At 37.9% G+C, this 26,244-nt stretch overlaps 1 protein-coding gene across 2 annotated transcripts in view; it reads left to right on the top strand.

Moving 5' to 3' along the window:
* Nucleotides 1-26,244, top strand: part of LOC113532799 (raftlin) — an 84,800-nt gene that overhangs the window by 45,332 nt on the left and 13,224 nt on the right. The window contains exons 4-9 of one of the 2 annotated variants that reach the window (XM_026924438.3): nucleotides 1,253-1,361; nucleotides 5,436-5,676; nucleotides 5,789-5,935; nucleotides 9,790-9,993; nucleotides 14,792-14,898; nucleotides 25,452-25,555. In XM_026924438.3, coding sequence (XP_026780239.2) covers nucleotides 1,253-1,361; nucleotides 5,436-5,676; nucleotides 5,789-5,935; nucleotides 9,790-9,993; nucleotides 14,792-14,898; nucleotides 25,452-25,555 — 912 coding nt within the window. Of the gene's footprint in view, nucleotides 1-1,252; nucleotides 1,362-5,432; nucleotides 5,677-5,788; nucleotides 5,936-9,789; nucleotides 9,994-14,791; nucleotides 14,899-25,451; nucleotides 25,556-26,244 lie in introns of both variants that reach the window. The other variant, XM_026924437.3, reaches the window with a different exon arrangement.

Here is a 26,244-nt window from a genome sequence, read left to right as displayed (position 1 = left end):
GACAAGAAAAATATGCTAACATACAATGATTTGTGCAGACATAACACATTCATTTTTTATTATTTCTTTGCCATTCTTCATGAAGTCAGCTACCCTTAAAAATATTAGATATTAGGTCGTATATCTTATTATTTTCAGGCATTTTTTTATTATGAAACACTCAAAAAAATATCAAATGTATGTAATAAATTGTAACAGAGTGCTATTTTCTGCCTCCTAAACTCACAGTCTGTTTTCACAGACACCGCCCACTAGTCATTAATATTCATAAATCAGACCACTAATTTCATTAATATTCATTAGATTGCTAATAGCTTTCTCAGTGAAGGGAGAAGCACAGAAAAAGAAACTTTACCCAGAAATTATAGTGAGTTTTGCTTCTGGGGAATGAATGATGGATTTGTTTAGTGCTTTGTAGCAAGAATGCTTATTTTTTCCGGACTCTTTTTTCACTCATCATTTTGAGCTGAAATGTGAGTGTTGTCCCAAATCACATACTAGTGTACTGAACAGTATGTGAAAGTAGTGCACCACTAGCTGTTACGGTAGCATATGAAATGTTTTTCTCACCACTAAACCAAAGGAACCACCAAGTACAGATTTTTTCATTGTTGTTTTCACTTAATAAAAAAAAAAATCACTATGTAGGACCAAATAAGATTCTGTGTAATGCTAATGTCTATATATTATCATATAGCATAATCTCTAGCATTTCTATAATCTATATCCTGTAATCTTAATGTTAATGATTCCTTATCATGGTACACTGTGATCCATGTACACCATCAAACCGCACGTCTTAACAGATAATTAACACATAGACACTTGAGTTATGAAGTGAAGTAAGGAATAATGATTATAATTGTGATGTTATAATTGTGATGTTACCTGAGAAACCGGGACATTCTCTGGAAACTCCTCTATCCTAAAGACTTTCTCACCAGAAAGCTTACTGACACTGGGGACTCCTTCCATAAATGTTAAATAAATTCCTCCTTGCAGAAAACCTCACCATATCAATGATATACATTTTTTCTTTGTTAAATAACAACACTAAAAACTAAAAAGTTTATTATTAGTCATAAATTATGTGAGTTATTACTATAAAAACAGTAACATATTAGAATGAGTGCATTACCTGTGATTTGCTTTACAGCCAGATCTACTGCCAGATCAACAACTTCTGGCCAATCAGAATCCAGAATTCAACATCATTGTGCTATAATATGAATGTCTCTTTCTTTCTTTTTAGTTCGGAGAAAAGTCCATCAGAGTTCGAGCCTTACCATCTGAAGCTGGAGGAGTGCCTGTCTGCTGATCATATTCCGACCTCGGAGCACATCCAAGGATATGTGAAAAAAGTAAGTTGTTGTTGTTTTTGATTTTTGGCCAAATTGTACCAATACACACATCTTGTCCTTGTGTCAGGTCCAGACGTTAAGCAGGAACACAAGCTCTTCATATGAAAGATAGCACGACGGAAATCTGAATCCATACAGGCATCACTCATCCTGTGATTGGATTGATATTAAAAAGCAAAAGGGCCCCATAAGGTTCAGCGTCTCTGTGAACTTGGTTCTGTGATATGCATATCTGCCAGAGTTATTACTCCTCAAAGAACCATCATGACATCAATCTTCCGTGGCTGCGTCGAAAAAAGGAAATGATTCTGCTGCCCTTTCTCCGACGACAAATGAATTACTATCAGAGCCGACGAGCGACAGAGCGACGGCTTCTTATCTGTGCAATTTCATTTGCCGTATTGTTGGAAATATAATGACGGACCCCGGGCGTAAATGTGCAGTAATGCATTAAACAACGCGGTTGGAAAGGACGGGATGGTTCTGTGGGTTTTAATGTTAGACAGAATAAACTGGTGTGTGTCGGCAAAGTGACTTCGTCGCCATCAGCGTATGAGACCTCAGGCTGGGTTTTATTAAAGCAGCAGAATGGAGAATGGCATCATTAGCATTTCTTGACAGCCAACAATTCAATTTCATTTGATGAGAATTCGCATATTGGCTTCCAAATGCAAACTGACAAAGGCAAAGGGGGGGAGGAAGGCGGCCGATTTCAGGACGCGCTGAGCACAGCGAGGCCTTGGACTTCAGCCATACTAATCAGGGTAGTTAATACTGAATAAGCCAATTCCAGCGAGCGAGGGTGGCCCGGTTTGTAAATAATTGCTACAGATACAGTGTGATTGTTAGGAATAATGTGGATTATTATTCAAGCTTGACACTTTTGACAATAAAAAGAACTGAAAAGCTTTTTTTTGTCAACTCTAAGACAATCAGATCTGCTTTTTTCCCTTCATTACACATGCAAATAGTGTTGCAGTGGGATTTAGCCTTCCTTTCATCTCTAGCTAAGAGAGAGATGCAGCAGCACTTTAGTCTTTTATTCTGTCCAGCTCCTCATCTGTATAGTCTGCTCAAACAGATCGGCTTCCAAAGCTTTAACCTTCATGCTAATACCGCCATCAACAACATCACGCTCTTAATCATGTACATTGCTAACTAGCTGAGTCAAGTCTCTGCCGTAACTTGCACTGCATTCTGGGACTTTGAGTCACCTAGAACGTTTGCACAAACATCCCCACTACTTTTGCGCTGGATTTCTCATTAATATGAGAAAATAATCTAAATGTTTTTAGCAGCTAACAACGAAATCTGAATGTTATTCCTTATGTTTGAAATTGTTTCATTGTTCCATTGTTCCATTGTTACAGTGCTACCAATAACAATGTCCCCCTGTGATGTCAGCACAGCACACAACTGCTAACCTCTGACGAGAATAATGAAAATACAACACTAACCAACAAATTAGCTCCAAAATCACTAAACATATCCCAAATATTTCAATAAAAACATTTTCCTTTAACATAATTTATTCGACCATTTTCTTGTTTGTGATAATGAAGGAGCATCTCTGAACCCCAAGACACTAATTGCAATGTTGCTATCAATTACATTTCTTTGACGTTATGTCCTAGGGATGTGCAAACTTTTGCACTTAAACATGTTTTTCTTATGGTATGACAACATATGATAACAATATTATTCATTTAATACTTACTATTCAAAAAAGTATTTGAGACAAAAAAAAATCTGACACTTTGACCTTCTAAGGGTTGAATATTAATACAGTATTATTCTGTTCATATTCATCTGTACCCGCCGTATCCGTGTGTGTGTGTGTGTGTGAGAGAGAGAGAGAGAGAGAGAGAGAGAGATCCTTTGACCTCTAACACCCTTTTTTTGCTGCCACTTGATGTTTGGACTTTACTGCCTTTTCTGGTGTCCTGCTGTTTTATTCTGTGATCATCCTCTGAAAAAGTCAAGGTCAGGTGCAAAAAATAAATAAAAAATACAGAAAAAAATATGCTCTTTGTTCCAGGTCTGAAAACTTCATGCTGTGAACATCTCTGTGAATAAAGAAACAGTCATCATCCACAATACACTGCTCTTTTGTTATTAAGTCAGTCTAATGTATCATTTAACACTTACTTATTACCCATAATTGATTCATTAATCAACTATTCAACAGTAGTTACTATTATGTAATATATAGAGTATCCAAAGCTACCGAATACAGTTTCCTGATAGTTCAGTTGCTAATGCTTTATAATAACCTCACCATATAGATGATATAGCAATCATTTATTAATTATGCAAACCAGATTATAACATGTTTATATACTATTGGTTTAAAAAAAAAAGTACTAACTCGTATACAAAAAATTCGTAAAATTAAATGTTACTTTTTAATTATGAACTTACCTCAAGTTCATAAATAATTATTCAATTATTTATTAAGTATTTACACATGCATAAAACTTGGCTCCAAATCCATTGTAGACTTTGTAGCCAACATGTAAACTGATAACATTTGTTTTTTTTGTTTTTTTTATCTTAACCTACAAATGTGATTTTTCTGATCTATGATAATGAAGCGAATACACTATGCATTTAATTTCTTAATTTCAAGTTTATATAAAGTTTATAACTTGGCTTTTTAAAAAGTTATTGTTGAAAATATTCACAACGTAAAACAAGTCCATAAAAGATGGGATTTTCTTTATTTTTCTTTAAATGTGAGTTTATTTTTCATTATAAAATGCACAAATGAATCTATTCCAACATTCAGTTTATGTACTAACATTTCTATAACATTTAATACTATTAATAATAATGATACTTATTAACACTACAATAAACATTATGCAAAATAATTCATTAAATTACAAACATTCTTATGTCAGAAAAATTTCTTTTTATCATTTCTTTTTTTTCTAAATCATCTAAATCATTTTTCAATTTATGTCTTAACAAATAGTACACCAGTGGAATGTAGGCTGTTAATAAATAGCCATTAATAAATTATGAACACAAATATTACTGGCTTATAAACACAAGTGTCATTGCACATTCACTATTAGTATTATTTTTTATCTACCTATCTATCTATCTATCTATTTATTTTTAGCTGAGGAACTAATTGCTAGGCTGGAAAAAGTCAACAGAAGCAGTAAATGAAAAAAAAAACTAGTGATATCCATTGCATGGCAATATTATGAATATTATGAACATATTATGAACAAGTAGCTTTTCTGATGATATTAATTAATAAGTTCCAAACATTGTTTTTACACTCAATATGCATATATAGATAATTAGCTTAATTTTCTATTATTATTATTATTAGCTATTATTAGCTTAATTAATGTGACTAACACAGAAAAAAATTAGAAAGTTCTGGTGTTAACTCTCAGCAAATCAACTTACCAGCTTATTGGCATTGTAATAACCAGAAATAATCTTTTACTAGGTACAAACCAATGCTTCATTAATAGTTAACTAGTGTATTATTATGGGTAATAAATGATATATTAATAGTGTTACATGATTTATTAACACACAACAGCAGTGTGCTGTGGATGGATGCGTTTATTGACAATTCAGCATTCATAGACTAATATGTCAATAAAGGGTACTACAGTAATAATAAATTATTAATATGTACCCGATAATGTAACGGGTAAGCAGCAATTTTTTTTTAATCCTTTCAATAAATGCTTGCATCTAAATTAAGTCAGTGTGAAAAGCCTGTTCCCACACCAGTTCCATCATTTTTATTATGAATTATGGCATTGATATTGTTATTGACCCGACACTGACTCAGTTAGTAGAGTTTCTATGCATTATGTATAATCGTTCCTACTGCTTTCAGTCAAGTTTAATTAATTTAAATTAATTTAATTGTAATGAAGACTAGACTCATTATGTCATTTTCTGAAATCTAATTTGGAAATCGTCACTACAATGTGGCCTTTGTTAAAGAGGTATTCAATCCATTTTACTGTGACTGCACTTGTAGCCGTCTCGCATGCTTATTTATTATCTAATGAATGTGTGACCCTTAATCTCCAGCAGATTCAGGATGCAGCTGACCAGGGAATCATGTTTTCCGGCTTCATCCAGGAACCAGCAGGCCTCCACCCTCGTGTCACATCACGAGGAGGCCTTGGAGAGGCGTCCCTGTCTTTGCACTCCAGTCCGAGTTCTCTACGCTGCTCTGAGCTCACAGCAAGCCCAAGTCATCAGGGGGAGAGCGGCACCGAGGACTGGGCCGCAGATGGAGAGACGGAAGAGCCAAGAACTTCTCGAGATACAGGTGCTGATTTTGTGAACATGGCAACTCTCATTCTGAGTGTTTTGGGAGGTTTGGTGGTGTTGGATAGAAATTGCATTAATAAACCAATCATTAGTGATTATTGTTGTTACAGGTGGAGACACTCTCTCAGATGTGATGTCCACTGTTTCCAAATCAGAGTGTTGTGACGGTGAGCAGGAAGATGTACCGTCGCCCAACGACAAGGCCAAAGATAAGGAGGGGAATGAAAAACCCAGCAGGCCCTCTCTAGGCAAATGTGGTGAGGACATGATCTGTGATATGTCCGTACTGTTTTCAGCATAAGTATCTCCCCCCACCTTTTTAATTTAGTGTTAAATCCTTGAACTCATCGTGGTGAAGCATGATGGTGGCAGCATCACTATCAGCATTACCCTGAAGGCCCTTTTGGTTGTTTCTCTGATTAATCCCCTCTTTACCCAATCACTGTCTTTTGGTGGACTTCAGGCAGAGTCATGGTTGTGCCACATTCTTTCCATTTTTTTAATAATGGTTTTCATGTTGCTTGAATACTGTAGATGTATGTGACCCCAGTGATTACTGGTATAAACAGGAGAAAAGGGTTTAACAGGAAGCAGATTTTTTAGTTAGGACCAACTTCTAGGTAGCACAGGAAACTAAGAGCGTTGTGTCATTTGTCATTTAAAGTTAAGTAAAGTTGACTAAAGTTAAGTGCTGGAAAAATGAAAAAATAAATTGAATTAGACTATCTGTTTCACAATGTCTATAATGTAGTGTCTAGGATGTGTGTAAAAGTTTCTATTGCCTAACAAATATTTAGATGTTTTCCCAACATTCAAACTTTTCACTCTCCCCTAAACATGCCGAGTGGATGTGCGACAGCTTTGCAGAGCTTTGCCTCGGCATTTCTGAAAAACACGCACAGGGTTTTAGATCAAGCCTCGTTTGGGCTGTTTTCGTGAAAAACCAGATGGCGGCTCTCGCTCTTGCTGTTTGTGCGAGAATCAGAAAACATGGCGGTGTTCATGCCGTATGCCATGTAGTGTGAAACGAGGCATGCTGGGATGCCTGGTGATCGGAGCTTGTGCTCCATCTGGACAAGGAAGTGATCGAGTTGTAGGAGGAGGAGGAGGAGGAGGAGGAGGAGGAGGAAAAAGAGAAATCCCAGGGCTACCATCAGATCCTGGCCTCCTAATCCTCTAGACGCAGAGCTGGGAGAAAATGTGATGGCGTGCATTTTTTTGGTATTCAGTCAAATGTTTGCTCATGAGGTCACTAATGTGAAACGGAGGTGAAGTCAAGGTTTACTCCACAAGAGAAACAAAGAGCAAGTCAGGAAGGTTTTATCAAAAGCTCATCTGATATTCTCATATTTTGCAACAAAAAAAGATGCATATCCAGGCATTCCCAAGCTTCTAAGCCTTTGGGAGGACAGAGGTCAAGGCTTTAGGGATTGCAGAAATGTGTTTATGTGGACTGAAATAGTTCAGAGAGAAAGGATTAGGAAAGGGGTTGTTGAAATGCCAAAGAGAGTAGTGACCCCGGCATGGTCCTGACAACATGCTGACAAATGTGACAGACTAAAATTGTGTTCATGTGCTTGTTTTCTTGTTTACAGGAAGACCTCTGCACTTGACTGGTACTTTGGTCCAAAACAGTTTAAACAGTCCCACGCTGATTTCCCCTCACTAGTTCCCTCAGGATACATGGGGTTCTCGGTCTGAATATCGGTTCCAATATTTTATCAACTCATTTGCCACTTGTTGGAGGAGTTCTTACAGTTCAGAAACATTGTCAACATGACTGTAGACTTCAGGAGCAAAACTTATGATTTAGCACAATTTTCATCTGGAAATAATGGGGGGAAATATAAATGGTTCAATCCTGATCTCAGGTTACTGACTTTATGAAATTTCACATGTTCTCCCTGTGTCCATGTGCATTTCCTGTGGGTTCTCTGGTTTCCTCTCACCTCACAAAAACAAACCAGTAAGTGGATTGGATATGTTAAATTGCCCCTAGGTGTAAATGAGTATGTGGATGAGAGTGAATGTGTGTGTATAGTGCCCTGTGATGAACTGGTGTCCCATCCAGGGTGTATTCCCACCTCGCAACCAGTATTCCCAGGATTGGGTCTGGATTCCAGATGATCCCGACTAAAGCGGTTAGTGAAGATGAGTTAATGATTGAAGCTCATTACTATAGTGTGCATGCTAGCTATTTAGCAAAGTAGGTAAAATATTTGAGATCTTGCAAGAACTACACACTCTCAAGGGTACTTCAGTTGTCTCTCTTGGCGCACTATTAAAGATTATACATTGAGAGTGTTTCCCTATTAGAAACGGATCCAAGCATGCCATTTTATGATGCTAAAGAATCCTTTATAATCCACTGAACCCAATCCATTGAAGAATCATTTAGTCTAAGACAAGTAACAAGTACCAACAAAATTAACAATACAAGATATAAAATTTGATTTGCTACAAATTGGGTTTGATGTAGCCAACCGTTGCATCTATAACAATATATTAGCTAGTTAGCAAGAACCATGTGGATAGCACAAGAGAGAACTGCTTGTAAATGTAAACAGAAACAATAAAAATACATTTTCTAAAATCTAACATTTGTTTTCCTACATACAATTTGGGCTTTACACATGATAGCTGACATAACTCTATTATTCTGGTCAGCATACAAGCTAGTTAGCAAGTTTAATAGTTTCTAGCATTTTAGGTAGTAAGTTAGCTAAAATGTGCTATGTTAGAATTGTGTTTTATGTGGCCAAGTACACACGAACGTCTGTGTATAACAGCTTACTGTACATAATTTATTACATTATATAGAAAGTTATAGTTAGCTAGCAAGAAAAATAGTTAGAAAGTTAGCTACAAAGAAGGTTTAAAGCTCCAACTATACATAGAGTTATCTATGCAGCAAGAACCCCACATAGATTAAACAGACTGTACAAATCAGTGAGTAAATTGCTAAAACACATCTGTGTTAACTGTGAACACTTGTACAAGGTGATACACAAAATCATCAGTACTTGCAAAGCAGCTAATGTCACACATAGCTTGTCATCTGATTCCTTTCGTTTTTCCCACATTGCCATTCTTTCTTTTGATTTACAGGATGACTAAGAATCTGACTGATGTCAAAAGTTAATCGGAAAGTTACAGGGCTATTTTTATGCCGTCATTTGCGAGTGTCGTTGTGTTCAGAGTTGTGATATATGCACAGCTGGTCGTGGGACGAGGGCTGTGACCGAGCTGTGAATTCACTGACTGCCTGTCATAACGCTCATCCAGCGCTGATGAGATGATTCATCCTTCAAACTGAGTTTGACAGAGAACCACTGCGAGTAAGGCCTGATGATTTCTGAGCATTTGTGTGCGTGTGCGTGGGTGGGAAACATCCTGTGCTCACATTTGCTTTGCACAGTCCTCAGAGAGACAGTAAATGGCTCAGACGCGGTCACTAGCGGTCCGAGCGACGGCCGCCAGAGCAAAAGTGCATCTCTATTTATCCTTTCGGTCAAATATCCATTAGTTCCAATATAGATCTGAAAAATGTGTGGGGGAGAGGTCGAGCGCAGCTGGATCGAAGCACACAAACAAATTCATCATACCCTATTTTAATCCATTAGATGCACTTTGTGCTTCTATATTTCAGATGTAAAAGCTAATTCAGCATACAGAGAAAGCAAAATCATATTGAGAAGAAGCAGACAGTCAGCTGGGGACTTTGTGTCCTTATTTGAGCTGTGTACCGGGTTATCTGATTTAGCTAATTAGTTACCCTGCTTCCCCTTGCTTTCTTTCTAATCTGATAAATTAACTGCCGAACTGCATCTCAAACACAAACATTAGCACAAGAGGCAACTGCTGCTTAGGGGATAACTGATTAGCCATGAACTGCAGTAGATCTGGTTACCAGTTGCAGAGTTATTATTTGATGCTAACGCTAGCATCTCTTGTGCTCTCTTGTGTGGAATACACAGCTAGCTTTAAGCAAAGATGGGCAGCAACAAGGTACAATTACGTCTGTTTTTTAAGCATCTGTACTTTACTTAATTTAATTAACTCGTCTTTCACCTAATTCATTTGTCTTTTTTGTTTTTCATATCATTGTCAGGTGCTGAACTTTTCGGCTTGTTTAACTACCCGGGTGGGCGTCAGCAGCCGCTGAAGTACTACACGGTGAAGGTGCCTCTGCGGGTGCAGCCTGGTGATGAGGGCAGTCACGCCATCGAGGCCCAATGGCTGGACCACATGACGCAGCACTTCAACAACGGAGCCTCGCTGGTCGACGGCTACTTCAGTCTGGGCAAAGACGACGGTAAGAACACTTTTCCATTAGTGCATCATAGGGAGACACGTACACACATACAGACATGCTAACTTTATTGATCTTTTAATGGAAATGCCAAACAAAGCACACTGCACAGATGAAGAAAAGTACACGAGTAGCAAGTAGGAGTGTGAAAATATACCAGTACGATGGCTTTGCAAAAACAATAACTTTTAAATCCAGCTTCAACTCAACGGACAAATCTTTAATCTTTATTCTTATTTTTAAATATCTTCTCTTTTCAGGTGTTTAATTGTATTCTGACTTTGAGAGTGATTAAAAAGATCCATTAATTCATCTCCTCCAGATGAATGGCTCAGCGGTTTTTGAACATTACAATTAACCAGATCGAATTAGTGAGCTCTGCTTTATTTTCCATCTAAATAATTAAGCATTTGGTTGCGGCGCCTTTTGAGACTTCGCGCACCCGAGTGCAGGAAGTGCGTCCCCCACGATGCCTTCTGAATAGGCAATTAGAAATGATGAGTGTTATTTGACTCATTTTCACTTTAAAGAAACACCCTAGAGATTTAAGACTCCTGCTATTCGAAGTTGTAGAGATGAAGGACTTTGTGTGGTAGAAGACATTTGTCATCATTTTGAATATTACAAGGCTTTGTGTTGTAACAGTTTGGCATTAACCACCTTTAAATCCATGTTCCATTGGCAAGGCCACTAATTTGGAGAGAAAAATATGGAATTATAGAGGAATGTAAGTCATCATTAGCTTGATCACCAAATTACTTCACTTCCTGTTTTCACACTGGGAAACCAAAACCTTTTTTTCTTTGCCTTAAGACATTTATTAAAAGACAATTTATACATTCTGTACACTCAAATTAATTCAACAAAAGGAATGAATCATACAGTTTAATAACAGGAACAGTTTGTATTGACCCTCACCCTGTGCTCAGCTCACAGATTGAACTGAATTCTGCCTTCCTTATAAGTTGCTTTGGATAAAAGTGTAAACATAAATGGAAAAAATGGCTCCTAGCAGAAGCTTAAAAGTGGAAATACTTGAAGATAACCACACTAATTAGTGATAAAGGAGATGTTTGTCCCCAAGTCAAGTACAGAAAGCGAGAGAACGGGCAAGGAGGGAGGTGTTTGAAGAGTCCTGCCGAGCTGTAGAACGGGGCGCTATCGCAGCACTATGAGATTGTGTACTTTATTTATCAGCGTCTAATTGCAGAAGGCAAAGGCGCATGCATTATCAAACCACACGGCTCAGATCTCTGCAAAACGAGCTCCTCGTTTCAATCATCTCTGTGATTTCCTATTAAGAGATACTCTATCCTGAGTGCTTTGAATCATCACATACACGACTAAAATCCCACTCTGGATCTTCTCCAGGTATGATGTAAGAATGTGACAGGAGCACAGGAACCCAGAGGATTCTGGGTAGGCACAACCTACAGGCAGTTTCGGCAGAAAAAGACTACGGAAGTATAGTATATCTCCTCTAATCTGTTTACACAGGGGGCTTTGGGATGAGTTTGGTCATGGATTAGGAACTCCTGATGGATTTCTCTGGACCGTGGTGGATATTGATGTTGTTGTTGTTGTTGTTGTTGTTGTTGGCCTGTCATTTTGCTCTGCTGCTGCGGTTCATCCATTTCCAGCTCCAGGAAGACATATTTACTTTTTCCTATGACAGGTGGTCTGGATATTAGATGGAGAGCTAAAATCTAATATTTATCAGTAGCTCAAGCTCACAAAGCTGTTAGGCTTGAGCATTGCATTATATCACAAGGTCTAATTGATGGCATAATAAGAAAGATGTGTGGTAAACTGTTACACACACACTTTAAAGCAGCTAGGCAGCTGCGTTCATGATTTTTTCATGAAGTGTTTCGATCCATAATGGTCGAATTGGTTGCCGTGTTTCCTCCGAATACTAAACACCATAAACAGAAAAGCTGTTCAAACAATAGGAAAAAAAACAAAATTTACAATTCAGTTGTCTGTCATTTTGTGTCAGTTGTACTTTGTTTGATTAGTCTATCTGCTTAGACTAATGAAGACAATAATCCACGCATTTCTGTATTTCACATTTGACTTCTAAATCACTGCTGATGACATGTTTCAGATGTGTCTGAAAACATAAGCCCAAATTGAGATCAAATCTAGGGGGCGTGTCACTCTGTGTAATCACCTGACGTGACCGTCACTGATAGGCTGCATGAATCTACAGTCTCGGCTAGAAAGAAATCAGTCCCAGCCTCACTTCTTCATACCATTCTGTGTGTTTTTCTTATGACCATTTGTGATTCTGTTGCGCTTCATTCCACAAAAATCTAAAAAGAAACCTTATATTGATGCCTTTTCATCTTTGAAAGATGATGGGTTAGCTTAGCCCTGCTAGCCTATTTATACCAGCCACCCCTCACCCTTCTTTCATTGAAGGAAGACCAGTAGATTTGAAGGATAATCTTAAAATGCAAATGTATACTTGTCACAAAATCCCTTTCCATGATTGGGCGTGGGAGTATTTCTTACATTTTTATTGCTGTCTTCTTACTCTCAGATCAGAATGACCTGAACATAATTGCTGTAATCACTGTAAAACTTGCATTTTTAGTAAACACCACAGTGTTAATTAACACCTTGGCCGCTGCACTGGAGTGCATGGGCACTCTGTCGGAGACTATGTTGAGGGTCAGATATCAGCCATTTGTTGAATTTGTAGATTCAGTGCCAGATGAAAGATTCATATGGCATCAGACTCATCAGGAGAGCCACATGAACCCCTCTGCTGAATGACTCCTGCTCCACCGTGGCTCAAAAAGGCAAGGACAATGTGGACTAAAAGGTTCCTTTCGTCTGTTTCTTCTCACCTCCCCTCCTCACCCTCGTCAGAAACGGATTAGTATCCGCAGCTGTGACACATTCATATGCATAACTATTCATGCCGCACCTTCTATATTCAGACGCCGAGCGAGGCAGGGGTATTTTGCGTATGAATTTCCAATAAGGTATTATACTGCTCTGAAAGGAATTTCGAAGATACCTCGGCTGACTTTCTTTTATTCAGGGGGGTGGGACACAAAGGAAGGCGTTTGAATGAGGCTAAATTTCCTGAGAGATGAGAGGCAGATGCACAAACATGTGCACACCTACACTCACCACAACGTCTGTTATTCACCTTCAAGAAAAAGTGCGTAGTACACTCGTAATAGACATTAATCCTGCATAAAACATGTGAATGCTGACCTTCTCAAAAATCTGCCCAGCAACCCAATCTTCCTGGATGAATGTGTCATATTTAATCCTGGTGTATTGCAAAAATTGTTCCTGGTGTATTTTAAAATATACATGTGTCAGAGATGTTATTCAAGCATTTCCACAAGTCGCACTGAGTCCATGGCATATACTTGCTCAGTAGTTTATTTTTGTGATCATAACTAGACCGAGGACCTTAATGAATGCTTAGGTTCATTAAAAAAATAGAGCCCTCAGAGTCAAAACACAGATGGGCAAATAATACTAGACTAGATTCCAGAACCATGACTAACAGATAAACAACAGATGAATAAGGAACAAGCATAACAGGACCACTTTATCCTGGTACAGTCCAAGCCTATCCAGAGAAACTGGGTGTGGGGCAGGAATACAGTCTGAATGGGACAGCAGTCCATCACAGGGCATCATGCACGCACATTCACACCTATAGGTGATTTAGCATGGCCAATCCATTTCCTGGCATGTGAAACTCAACACCTGAGCTCAGGATCGAACCAGGGACCCTGGAGCTGTGAGGCAGCTACACTATCCAATAGGTCACATTGCCATCCACATGCAAATCAGTCATATACAGTATATATACCTGTAGGACAAGATCCATGTGCAATGATCAGGGGCATGGCTAAAGGAGAACCGTAGTCAGGTAGTCATGACAACTGGTATAGCACTAGACTGGTTAAATGGACTTTCTCTCTTTCCTTGCTGGTCTATATCAGTATCTCTTAAGTGGTCAAACGCTAATTATACAGATGCTCATGGTCTAGAGACCATCAAAATGGTCTCGCAAGTGGACTGTTCCAATTACAGCTAACGTATGGTGGTCGGAACAATAGCCGCTATTTGAAAAGGGCACTGAGATGTCTTCAATCGAGTGAGTCAAGCTTTAAATAGGTTTTTCCTCCCATTGTCCCCCCATATCTTTCTTCCTCTATCTCTCCTGAGTCTAGCCATTTTTCCACCCCCTGCCCCACCTTCTTGAGCTTCGCTAATGAAATCTGAAGAGCCTTGGCAAGCAGACACAAACAGTATTAGAGCGAAGATGGAGGAACTGAGATGAGAAAGCAGGAGACAACACTCGACCCAAAATAACACCAGACTCTCCAGTACATGTATATTGCCTCCTGCCGAGCTTATTAACAGTACACTTGTGGTAATGTATCTCAATCAGGGCCAAGCGCAGGGACAGCGGGGGCCATCTCAGATGCCAAACTTAAATTCAAAAATGAGCCTCTTGTGGCTTCTTTATTTTATACTGAACGTGTTCCAATAGTCATGGGTCATATCAAGAGGACGAGCTAGTAATTAGAGCTGTCTTTCATTAGTTAAAAGCTGGTTTCGCTATGGACAAACAGTTGAAATTGTACCCTGAGGTGTCTTTCTTCTCCCTGCAGATCTTTATTACCTCTCGCCTTCTTTTATCTCTCTTTATCTGTCCAGCACATCATTACTGTCTACTCTCTGTTTCATGTTAGATTAACTCCTCTGGTTTGACCCATGCTGTTAGATTTCCATCTTTAAACTCCACTTCTTTCTCCTGCAGATCAGCTGCCTAAGGTCATCGACGGTGTGTTTATTTTCCAAGAGGGAGACTCCAGTGCAAGTACAACTTACGATGCCATTGTGGTCGAACAGTGGACCATCATTAACGTGAGTGAGCTCTTTCGGTGTTCCATTCTGCCATATATATACAGAAGAACATGTTGAGGAAAACAAAATGCCTTTTTATGGCAACAATTATCCAAGAGATGACATTAAGTTTACTCAACTTCATAGTTAAAATTTCACAGAGTTCAATTCACTCCCACACTGCCTGTTTGGATGTAGACCAGAAACATATTGTAGACTGCATCCACCTGTTTTTATGCAATTCAAGAGAGAAGAAATAAGATATCGGAAAAAAGAAAACCTGAAATCCAAAAGCATGCATAATTTTATTATAAAAAAGTTCTTATGTTTGCATTGAAAGGTTGTTTTACAGATAAAGAGAAGATTTGATAAAAGGTGATGGAAATAAATTAGGAAATAAATTTTTGATTAAATGACAATGCAGTAAGTGTGTATTCCAGTCTTGTGGCTTCATATGAAAATATTTAACACTTCAATATTTAAAGCTAACCACTACGCCACCATGCCACTCTTAGAAAAATGGTTCTCCAATAGTTCTCTGGGTGATGAATGGTTCCAATTTGGAGCCATTTCTGATCAGCAAACCTTCTATTGTAGGGTCGTACATAGGGTAGAACCTTTAAGGGTTAATCATAGGTAGAATTTTCCTAATATGGGTGGAGGAATGGTTGGAGGAATTCCATGCTTATACTTGTCGGTGGCTTGCCAGGGCGTTTTAGTTGTATCTCATCTGTTCGGATGACTCCCGCACATCCACGTTTGCACACTGGAGATTAGTTAGTCAGTGAAAAGTCCTCTTCTAGGCTCGCCCACTTGGCACTCTGGCAAAAATATAAGAGCTGACCTCAACTCCTGACTGTAATTAGCACCTGCAATCCCTTATGAGTTATATTGTTGTGTCTGGTTTGTCACACCTGTGTCTTGTTTTTGTAACCCTAGTCTCTGTTTAGATACCCATTTGGTTGTATTGTGTCTTTGTTGCTTTGTTTTTTTAATGTTTGTACTGCTGTTACTAGCCTAGGTCTTTGCCTTGTCTTTGTAGTCAAAAACATAACCTCATGCTAGTATAAATAGGTCAGAGTCTAAGAATGCTATCAAAACTGTGAGAAAGGAGTAAGTGCAATGATTTAGTACAGCCACAAAAGCAATACAATTCGAGGGGTTTGGGGTTATTTTTAGTGAGCATTTAAATGCTTATTGAAGAGGTAGTGTCTTTAGTCTTCATTTAAAGACAGCTAGGGGAAGTTCTTTCCACCACCTGGGTTTAGGACAGAGAAGAGTCTTGATGCATGTCTTCCTTATATCTTGAGTGATGGTGCTAGAGGCTCGAACGTGAACGTGGTACAAAGTGGGGAGTTTACCTCCGCCTGACTGTTTTGACTTGGATCTGCCTATGTCAACCGTGTCTACCTGTGCCTTGCAGTGCCTTCTCTTCAAGCATGCAGCTCTTCTCATTCAGAAATATGATAGGTTCGAATGTACTTGAGAGCCTGAACTCCTTCCCAATGAAATGAAAAGAAGGATAAACAGTGAGGTGAAGGTAAATGGGATTTCTGGTCAGCTCCACCTGTTTGAGTGGCATTAATGTTGCTAGGATTTGAACCCCAGACATGTTTTGTTCACATGAGCTGTCGTGCCTGGTCTCCATCGACTCATTCCAAAGCGGTCACACTCGGATTGGTTTGTGATGCTCTAATATGTGTGTGTGGGCGTGTTGTCAGAATCGTTGTGTATTCTGATGCTATCACAGTAATCGAGTTTTGAGCTTCTTCAGCCTGTGGCTCTCCCTGCCTTTCTTATTCACTCGATCTGTCTATCTTTCACACACTTTCTCTCTACCCCTTCTCATGCTGTATGCATTGTGCCGTGACCTGTGTTGCTCACTAGCTAACGACAAAAAAAACAACACGACTGACATTAGGCTGACATTTCTATTCTTCATGATATGATTTACTGACCAGAACCTTTGCAGGATGCCAGGATACTGACGCTGATTGTTCCCAGATTAGCAGCATGATGAATTGTTCCAACAGGCCTATAGAAGATAGAAAAGGCTGATGATTTTGGGTCATGTGACAAAAAAAATAAATAAAACCACCCAGTGACACACGTTAAATAAGTACATTTCCTGTTTTGACCTCTTTTTTTCCATTTCAAATGTCACCCAATGTCCTTGATGAAGCAATTTACAGTAATGATAGAACCATTGGAAATGCAAGCGAGTTCGGCATTGCATGTTGTAAAAGCGAGCCATGCCATGTACAATGCAATTCAAATTGAGCACACACTCTATTCTTGTTCCTCGAAGAAAATCAATAGACAAGGCAACCTTGGACATATAATGCAATGAAGACCCAGCCTTATCAGTGCATGGCCAGCTTTTTCCCGTTCAAAATTCCCACAAGGACTAATCCTTGAAGATTTATTCCTTGTCAGTGTAGTTATTAGTTTTAAGCCACTGAAAAGAGAACCATCTTAATAGCATTTTATTAGACTCCAGATGTCCACTGTCTCAGAAGCAACATTTTTAAAATGCACTTGGTGATTTCAAATCTGTCTGAAGACCAAACTACTTTCCTTAAAAAGTAGTTGACTGAAAGTAGTGATTGGTGGTAGAGCTCTGTGCTGAAAGTGTGATGGGAATTCTTGTATGTGTCAGCCTGATATTTTGCAGATACAGAACTTGAAGAGGTGTTGAAAGAATGGTCCTGTTTTTAGAGTGTAATTACCACTTAGAGCTCCAATCCTCTTTTGCAGATATTGCAGCGTTTATCACACAAAATGACAATATGTATGTACCCTGTTTCCAGATCATTCCACTAATAAACACAGCAGGAACCGAGCCTGGAGATATGTTTGGATGAAATGCACTGACTACTCGAAATGATCCGTCTGCCCAAGGCTACATTTTCAAAATTCAATCTCTCAGGAAAAACAGACTGAATTCATATCTTTTCAAATGATTTGCATGTTTATGGAGAGATCTAATGCTTGGTTAATGTTTCCTGTGGTTCTCTTGATTCTTGTGCTTGACTCACTGGGCAAATAGCATAGGCATTTTACTGTGCAAATGAATGCACTCTTTTCTGTCCATGCGTCACTACATATAATCTGATTCATGGCATGTTAGTATCAAGTCAAGTCAAATGTTTTTATTGTCATTCATATACGTAGCTTGTATACAATGGAACGGAATGTCGTTTTCCCAGGATTATGGTGCAACACATAACAATGCAGTGGCATAGTACACAGGACTACATAAAGTGCAGATACACAACAGTGTGAGACAAGTGTAAACAATGCAATAAATACACAGGACAGCCCACGTCAAATAGACAGGACAACAGAACTGATTAGAAAAACTAGTGTAACTATTATCTGTAGACTATCGACTATAGTAGCAGCAATCGACTGTGGTAGCAGCAATAAAAGAGTCATAATAATAAAATGTGAGCCATAATAATAAAGTGTCCAATAGCGGTATTATAAATTGCAGGTGTGCAGTGATGGACGTACAGTGGTCGCTGCTGGGAGGTTTTGATTAGTCCAGGTGGGCGTTGGGAGGCAACAGTGTGTTGACTAAAAAGTCCATGAGAGTTTAGAGAGGGGTCGTCCACAACACTGGTGGCCTGGCGGATGCAGCGCTTGTTGAAGCAGGCATTAATGGTGGTTGGAAAGACCCACAAAGGTTCCTCAAAGGTTCTTCGGATAGTTAGGGGTTCTTCTTGGAGCCTCTTCTGAAAGGGAAGCCTTCTGTTGTAGGATCCTACAAAGAACCAATTAATGTTTACTCACAGGGACAAGAGCAAGTGAAAGGTTGTGATGTAAAAACTGCCAGAGAGCCGTTGTTATACTATTAGAGGGTAAACCTAGCACACTATAAAGGGTTCTTTTAGTTCGTAATTTTGGAGGAATCCTATGCAGAGATTTTCCCTTTTACATAAAGTTCTAACTTGAACGCCATTAGAAATCTACAACCAGTAACCATCCAAAGAAATCTTGAGGAATACTTTAAGTTTAAACATAGCTACATACCAACTTTTACTTTAGGAAAGTCAATAAGGCACTTTTTTTCTGGCTGTTGAATGTGTTTGTCTTCCTGTTAACTACAAATAAAACCACCCAGATATTGAAACCTGTTTGTCCCAGACGCCCAGGACTGATTTGTCCAACCCAGTTTTTTTTTTTTTTTTTTATAAAAGTGCCTGTTGGCCTCAAACATGATTGGTTGCATGGATTTGCAAAAAAAATTAAAAGCATGTTCAGGACAAGATTCTGAGGACATGTGCAAAGTGGCTTAGAATTGGCGCTATTTGAAATGGGAAATCATGATGTTGTTAGCCAGCAGAGGCACAGTTTTTTGGTGGGTGATGTGATATCAGTCACCAGAAACTAGATCAGATATATGATTAGACTGGGCCTAATGCAGTGACATCAGGATGCCAATAAATCTTCTCTTAAAGAGTTATTAATGGCCAGATCATAAACATCGTCCAGTATGAAGTCTCTAATTTGCACCACTTCCTCCAGAAAAAGCAAGAAAGTCTGAAGGTCGATGTAGGCGTCAGAGCAGTGTGATATCAGAAAAGCAGAAAGATCATTAAAATGTGTCCTTTGGCAGTACTTTCCTGTCCGACTCCTGCAGAGGTGAGAAAAACATGCAGCAGTGTTTTCAAAGGGACAATTTTCACTTGCGATGTGTGAATCCATATGGACACAGCTGGACGCGAAGAATGGAAATATAACTAAGTTAAGAAACAAACTGAAGTCAGAGGTTACTTCTCCTGAAAATATTAAACATCTTTAGTTTAGGATAGGAATGCTGTGTAATTGAACCCTAGTTTTCACTGTAACTCGAGAAGTCTGTATTTTCCTTCCTGATGTGGTTGTAATGAGAACCAAAGCACTGATGTTTGTATGTGCACAGTGTCCTAGTTTTCACATTTCCGCCAAAAAGATGTATGTGCAGAACATAATATTTAGAACCCAAATTCTTTTATAATAAAAATATGTTCGGTTGAGGTCAGGAAGGAAAACATGGTGTGTTTATTTATTGTCTACTGTTACTTTATGCTTTTGATATGTGTGAACTACAGTCCAATATGTCTGACCACAAGTGGCAAATAAACTTCACCTTAGACAGCATTAATAACTGCGCTTCTTCTAATAGTTCATTAAATCTATTCAAAGTAAACATCCAACAAATATCAAATTGATTTTTGAGATTACAGTAATAAAAAAAATAACAAATCACAAACAATAATAAAACACATTAAAAATAATAACCACACTATTAGGGGGGAAATAATCCTCTAAAGGGTTTTCGCTTACTAAAATGGTTCTACTTAGCGCCCTTTCTGATGTGGGAACACTCAGTGTTGTTCTACATAAAACATTTAAGCATTCCCCCAGAGGCACAAAGAAAGATTTTAAAAATAAGAGCACAGATATGCAATTCTGGAAGCAAGAAGATAAAGACTCAAGTTTTTAGATAAAGATTAAGGTTAGTTAAAAGGTTAATATTTTTACATGAAAGTTACGGAGAAATGAAAAGATTAGGTATGAAAGTAAGAGAAAGGGAGTGAAGGAAGGAAGGAAGGGAGTGAAAGAAGGGAGACGAGAGTGATGGATTGATGGATGGATGGATGGATAGATCAAACAAAAAAAACTTTCAGGATGTTCGATGTAATGTTTATATTCTTCTGGGACGCTCTGTATGCTAAATGAGAAAGTATAGCGCACAAAAAACATTACAGTTCTGAAGGCACAAGTATTAAATATTGTACGTATGTTGTTTTGGAAAATTAAATATGTGTCTTTTTAGATATAAGACCTCAAAAGGCCCAGCATATTGAATGTTGTTCGGGTTTGGCTTCAGTCTGCCATGTTTAGAGAGTGAGATATTGCTGACTCAAAAGAAATAATGTTTTTTATAAAAAGTTTTCGCTTATGTGTCGATGTGTAACCCAAAGCGCACCACCAGGCCCGATTCCAATACAAACACATCCTCACCTTATCTCCAGTCTCTCCAGGAGCCGCCGCTGCTGCTCAGGCCAATGTAAATAAGTACACCCGCGTTTAAGCCTGTGAAGTCTGCCTCAGCGTTTTAACACGCCGTCCAATACAGCAATACACTCCAGTCTGGGCAAAAGGGCAAATTTACTGATGTAACTGTGGCTCAGAGGCTCCCTAAAGAGCGGCTTCATTTGATCAGTTATGGAAAACAAACAAATCCTTTCATTCTACACTATTATAACCTAAAACTTTACTTTCTTATTGCAGGAACAATAAATCATACCATTTAGTGGACTGTAATAACTGAGCGAATATGCAGTATATGCACTCGATCTAGTATGTTATCCTTTCTATAGTGAAAATTTACACAGGGAATTGTGTGGTGCACACTTCATATAAACAGATTGAAAAATGTGAGTAATTGTTGATACAGTGAAATTTTCTCTAAGGAGAAGTTTACTTAACATTTATAGAAGGAGGTCTCCAGTGTCAACACTTTATAACACTTGGAGGAAAAGCTGTAACTTTAAGTTTTCCAACATAGGAGGGTGTTTAGGACAGAGGAATTTACACTTTGTAATTTTTTTTCTTCAAAAGAAAGTGAGAAAAAAAGAGAGGCTGGTGAGGGAACAACAGTTTATAGCTACCGTAACATAAGTGATAACATGAAATAACTTTAGCATTAAATGCGACTACAAATGGCTAAAAAAGGATGATGTGTTATTCTTTAAGAAATTTTAAAAACTTAGTTGATTATTTTCCTTCAAGTACTTGTGCCTATGTGTTTTATTCCTTACATATCTCATAACAGGATTTCTCAAACAAATTTTAAAAATGTGCTATTTATGTTGATTGAATTTAAACAGTTTTTGTAAGCGTTTTTTTAATTCATGATTGAAAGTAACACACATGCACAATGTTTATGTGGCTGCGAATGTTACATTATATATTCCATAACTGTGTGTGTGCATGTGTATGTGCAGACCTGGGACCATGCTATACATTAGGTCTGAGTGTATGTCTGCGTGCTAACGAACGCTAGACTGACACGCGACATAGTTTCCTTTGAGGACAGCTGCAGTTAAACCACAGTGACTTGTTGACTTGGCTGTTATCGACATGAGTGCAGCATTGAGCTCACTGAAACCACACACTTTTGCAAAAACAACCCTCATTTGGTGAATTCTGAGACATGAATTTATTTAAAACTTGCATGCAATGCTTCTTCTCTAATTAACATTAACATTAACTTTAACATCTGTCCTTATAAACCCTTAGGATTATCAATCCTTTTATTTCAGGCTTATTTGGAATTCAAAGCCTTGTATAATAAACTTCAGAGAAGCTTAAAAACCAGATAGATTTATTTTTAAATGATTAATCACAAACCAGGATTGAGGTAAATTTCATTACCATCACAAATGCTTTTCATTATCTGGATTTTACAATTTATTCATTTGAAATATGATGGACTTTAATTTAAATGGATTATCCATGGAGAAGTAATCAAGTGTGTGTGTGTGTGTGTGTGTGTGTGTGTGTGTGTGTTATTCTGTGAAATGAGCACATATTGTAAAAATCCTTACTACACTGTCCAATCTACAGCACAAATGGCATACTATACTATATTACTACAATACTATATTTTGTAATATATATATATATATATATGTGTATATATATATATATATATATATATATATATATATATATATATATATATATATATATATATATATATGTATGTATGTATGTATGTATACAGTCAGTTCCGGAAGTATTTGGACAATGACAGAGTTTTTGTGATTTTGCCTTTATGTACCACCACAATGGATTTGAAATAAAACAATCAAGATCTGATCAAAGTGTAGACTTTCAGCTTTATTTTAAGAGGTTCCATAAACATATGGCATTTACCATTTAGGAATTACAGCCATTTTCAACAAAGTACCTCCATTTTCAGGGACTCAAAGGTATTTGGACAAAGTGACATAATTGTAAATATATCCATAATTTTAATACTTGGATAAAAATCCTTTGCAGTCAGTGACTGCCTGAAGTCTGGAGCCCATGTTCTCAAAACTCAAATTCTGAGTTTCCTCCCTGGAGACGCTTTGCCAGGCCTTCAGTACAGCCACCTTCAGTTGCTGCTTGTTTGTGGGTCTTTCTGCCTACAGTCTTGTCTTCAGTAAGTGAAAAGCATGCTCTGTTGGGTTGAGATCAGGCGACTACTTGGCCATTGAAGAATATTCCATTTCTTTGCCTTCAAAAAGTCTTGAGTTGCTTTCGCAGTATGTTCAGGTGTTCACTGTGAAGCGGCATCCTATCAGTTTTGTAGCATTTGGCTGAATGGGAGCAGAGATTATAGCCCTATACACCTCAGAATTCATTTTGCTACTTCTGTCAGCAGTCACATCATCAGAAAACACCAGTGAGCCCGTTCTATTAGCCACATGCCATAACACTTCCTCCACCATGCTTGACACATGATGTGGTACACTTTGGATCATGAGCTGTTCCTTTCTTTCGCCATACTTTTCTCTTCCCATCATTCTGGTACAAGTTAATCTTGGTTTCATCAGTCCAAAGAATCTTATTCCTGTTCGTGAATGTTACCAGTGGTTTGCACCTTGTTTAAAACCCTCTGTATTTACATTCATGAAGGCGTCTCTTGATTGTAGATTTTGACAATGATACGCCTACCTTCTCCAGAGTATTCTTGACTTCTGTTGATGTTGTGAAGGGGTTTCTCTTCACCAAGGAAAGGATTCTGCGATCATCCACTTTAGTTGTCTTCCGTGGTCTTCCAGGCCTCTCGATGTTGTTGAGCTCTTTTTTTTTGAGAATTTATCCAACTGTTGATTTGGCCACACCTAAGCTTTTTGCTATCTCTGTTATACATTTATGTTGTTTTTTCAGCCTAATGATTGCCTCCTTCACTTGCATTGAGATCTCCTTGGACTTCATATTGGTAGCTCCAGTCGATTAGCTGCCAAATGCCAACTCAATACCTTATATCAACTCCAGACCTTTTATCTGCTTCATTTGCCTTGAAGTAATGAGGGAATTGACCGCTGGTTAATTAACTTCTTGTCAGTCAATTGTCCAAATACCTTTGAGCCCCTGAAAATGGAAGTACTTTGCTTAAAATGGCTGTAATTCCTAAATGGTAAATGCCATATTTTTGTGGAACCTCTTAAAATAAAGCTGAAAGTCTACACTTCGATCACATCTTGATTGTTTTATTTCAAATCCATTGTGCTGGTTTATAAAGGCAGAATCACAAAAACTCTGTCATTGTCCAAATACTTCCGGACCTGACTGTGTGTATATATATGTGTGTATATATATATATATATATATATGTATATATATATATATACATATATATATATATATATATATATATATATATATATATATATATATATATATATATATATATATGTATAATATATATATATATATATATATATATATTGTTAAAAGGTGATGTTGTAATCAAATTACTATAACACCTTTAAAGCCACCATACTGAGTTTTATGTTTGTTTTTATTACTTGCACTGTTCAGTTCTTTAACTTCTCCTTATCTTCTTATTCATCCGTTCATAACTTTTGTTTGTTCCTCCGTTGAGCACTGGGGAAGTCAAATTCTTTGTAAGTGATCTCTTCCTTGGACAGTGCTGATTCTGTCTGTGGCTGTTTCTTAATACCAAGAATGCAAAGACCGGACTTGTGTTCTTGGGAAAAAATCTTCCTGCCAAGTTTCCTTATTAGAACAAACTCGCAAGACACAAGAACAGAGAAACTCCTGTAAGAGTTTGAGATGTGTCCTTAGTGCTAAGAGCTTACTACTTCAACAGTCTGAACACATGACAATGCTAACATAGCTAGCTATATAACGTCATTACAGGAGGGTCTTGTTGGCTAACGAACTGAAAAGAAATGAAACAGATTGCCTTGTGGGTTTGTTTTCAATTTGTCGACAACTGAGGAATCATTGGGATTGTTTTACTTTTCTCAATAATTTTTAGTTAATTATTTCTGCATGGGAAGTAAACCTAAGCCAGACTCTAATTGTTATTCTGAGTCACATGTGTGAATTGGACTCTAAATCTGATTCTGACATTGATTATAAAATAGATTCTGCCTCTAATTGCAATTCTGATTTACAGTCAGATTTTAATTTGTACTTGATTCTAATCTGTCTTTGATTCAAATTCTGAATCTGTTTTTTTTTAAGTCTGACACTAATTATGGCAATTACTCTGATTCTGAATCAGATTTTGACTGCGACTATGATTCTATTACTCTTATTCTTAATATACTCATTCTATTACTATTATAATATAATAGATATCAGATTTGACTTCTGACTATTATGATTATTCTGATTATTACTGTGACTTCAATACTGCCTCTGGTTCTGAATCTTACTCTGATTGTCTTACTCTGATTCTGACTATTATTCTGATTGCGACTTTGATACTGAAGCTGAGTCTGACCTTGATTCTGTATTTGACTCTGAATCTGACTCTGATTCTGTATTTTGTACAGGGGGTTCAGGTGAAGACAGACTACATCCCTCTCCTGCAGTCTCTGGCTTCATTCGGATGGAGGCTCACCTGTGTGTTGCCCACACCCATCGTCAAGACCAACAGGTAGCTCTCTTTTCTTACACTCTTTGTTTTAGTCCCTTTTTCTGAACACAACCTGCACATCCTCTACAAACCCTCCATACATTTCCCAGAAAAAAAAAAGTATGATTTGCAATTCTCACACATTACACTGGAAATAAATTCTCAGTTCCAGAGGAGGAAAATGAAATAGTCAGGTGAAAATGAGGCACCATGCGAATTAAAAAAAAAAGCTGTAATTTTCAAAAGCACATTCTGCCAGAGTGTGTGTGTGTGTGTTTTTGTCTTATTTGTGGCATGACAATAGGTATTTCTTTGTATAGTATAATACTGTTTTCTCTCTCTCTCTCTCTCTGTCTCTCTCTGTGCATATATATGTGTGTGTGTGTGTGTGTGTGTGTGTGTGGGAGTTTAAAAAGCAAAAGTTCAAATTCCACCACTGCGCTTTAAAAAAAGAATACACCCAGTGCAGAAAACAGTGTAATTTTTATATAAAGCGATTATGTGAGCATCATGCCCTCTCTTTGTCATTCTCCTTTCCAAAGCATCTCGCTGACTTTTAGACCAGCAAATTTCAAAACAATTTTGAAAATCTTACGAAACAGCATAAGAGAAAAAGCACGGTGAGGTTGGATCGGTTAGTAACTCATCTGCCTCACTCAAAAGAAAGGTCACAGACTGTTAGCTGCATATATGCTCTATCAAGACAGAGA

The sequence above is a fragment of the Pangasianodon hypophthalmus genome, chromosome 22 (assembly GCF_027358585.1).
Source record: "Pangasianodon hypophthalmus isolate fPanHyp1 chromosome 22, fPanHyp1.pri, whole genome shotgun sequence".
Lineage (NCBI taxonomy): Eukaryota > Metazoa > Chordata > Actinopteri > Siluriformes > Pangasiidae > Pangasianodon > Pangasianodon hypophthalmus.
The sequence above is the reverse complement of the archived record's forward strand: the minus strand, read 5'-3'. Positions and strand labels throughout refer to the sequence as shown.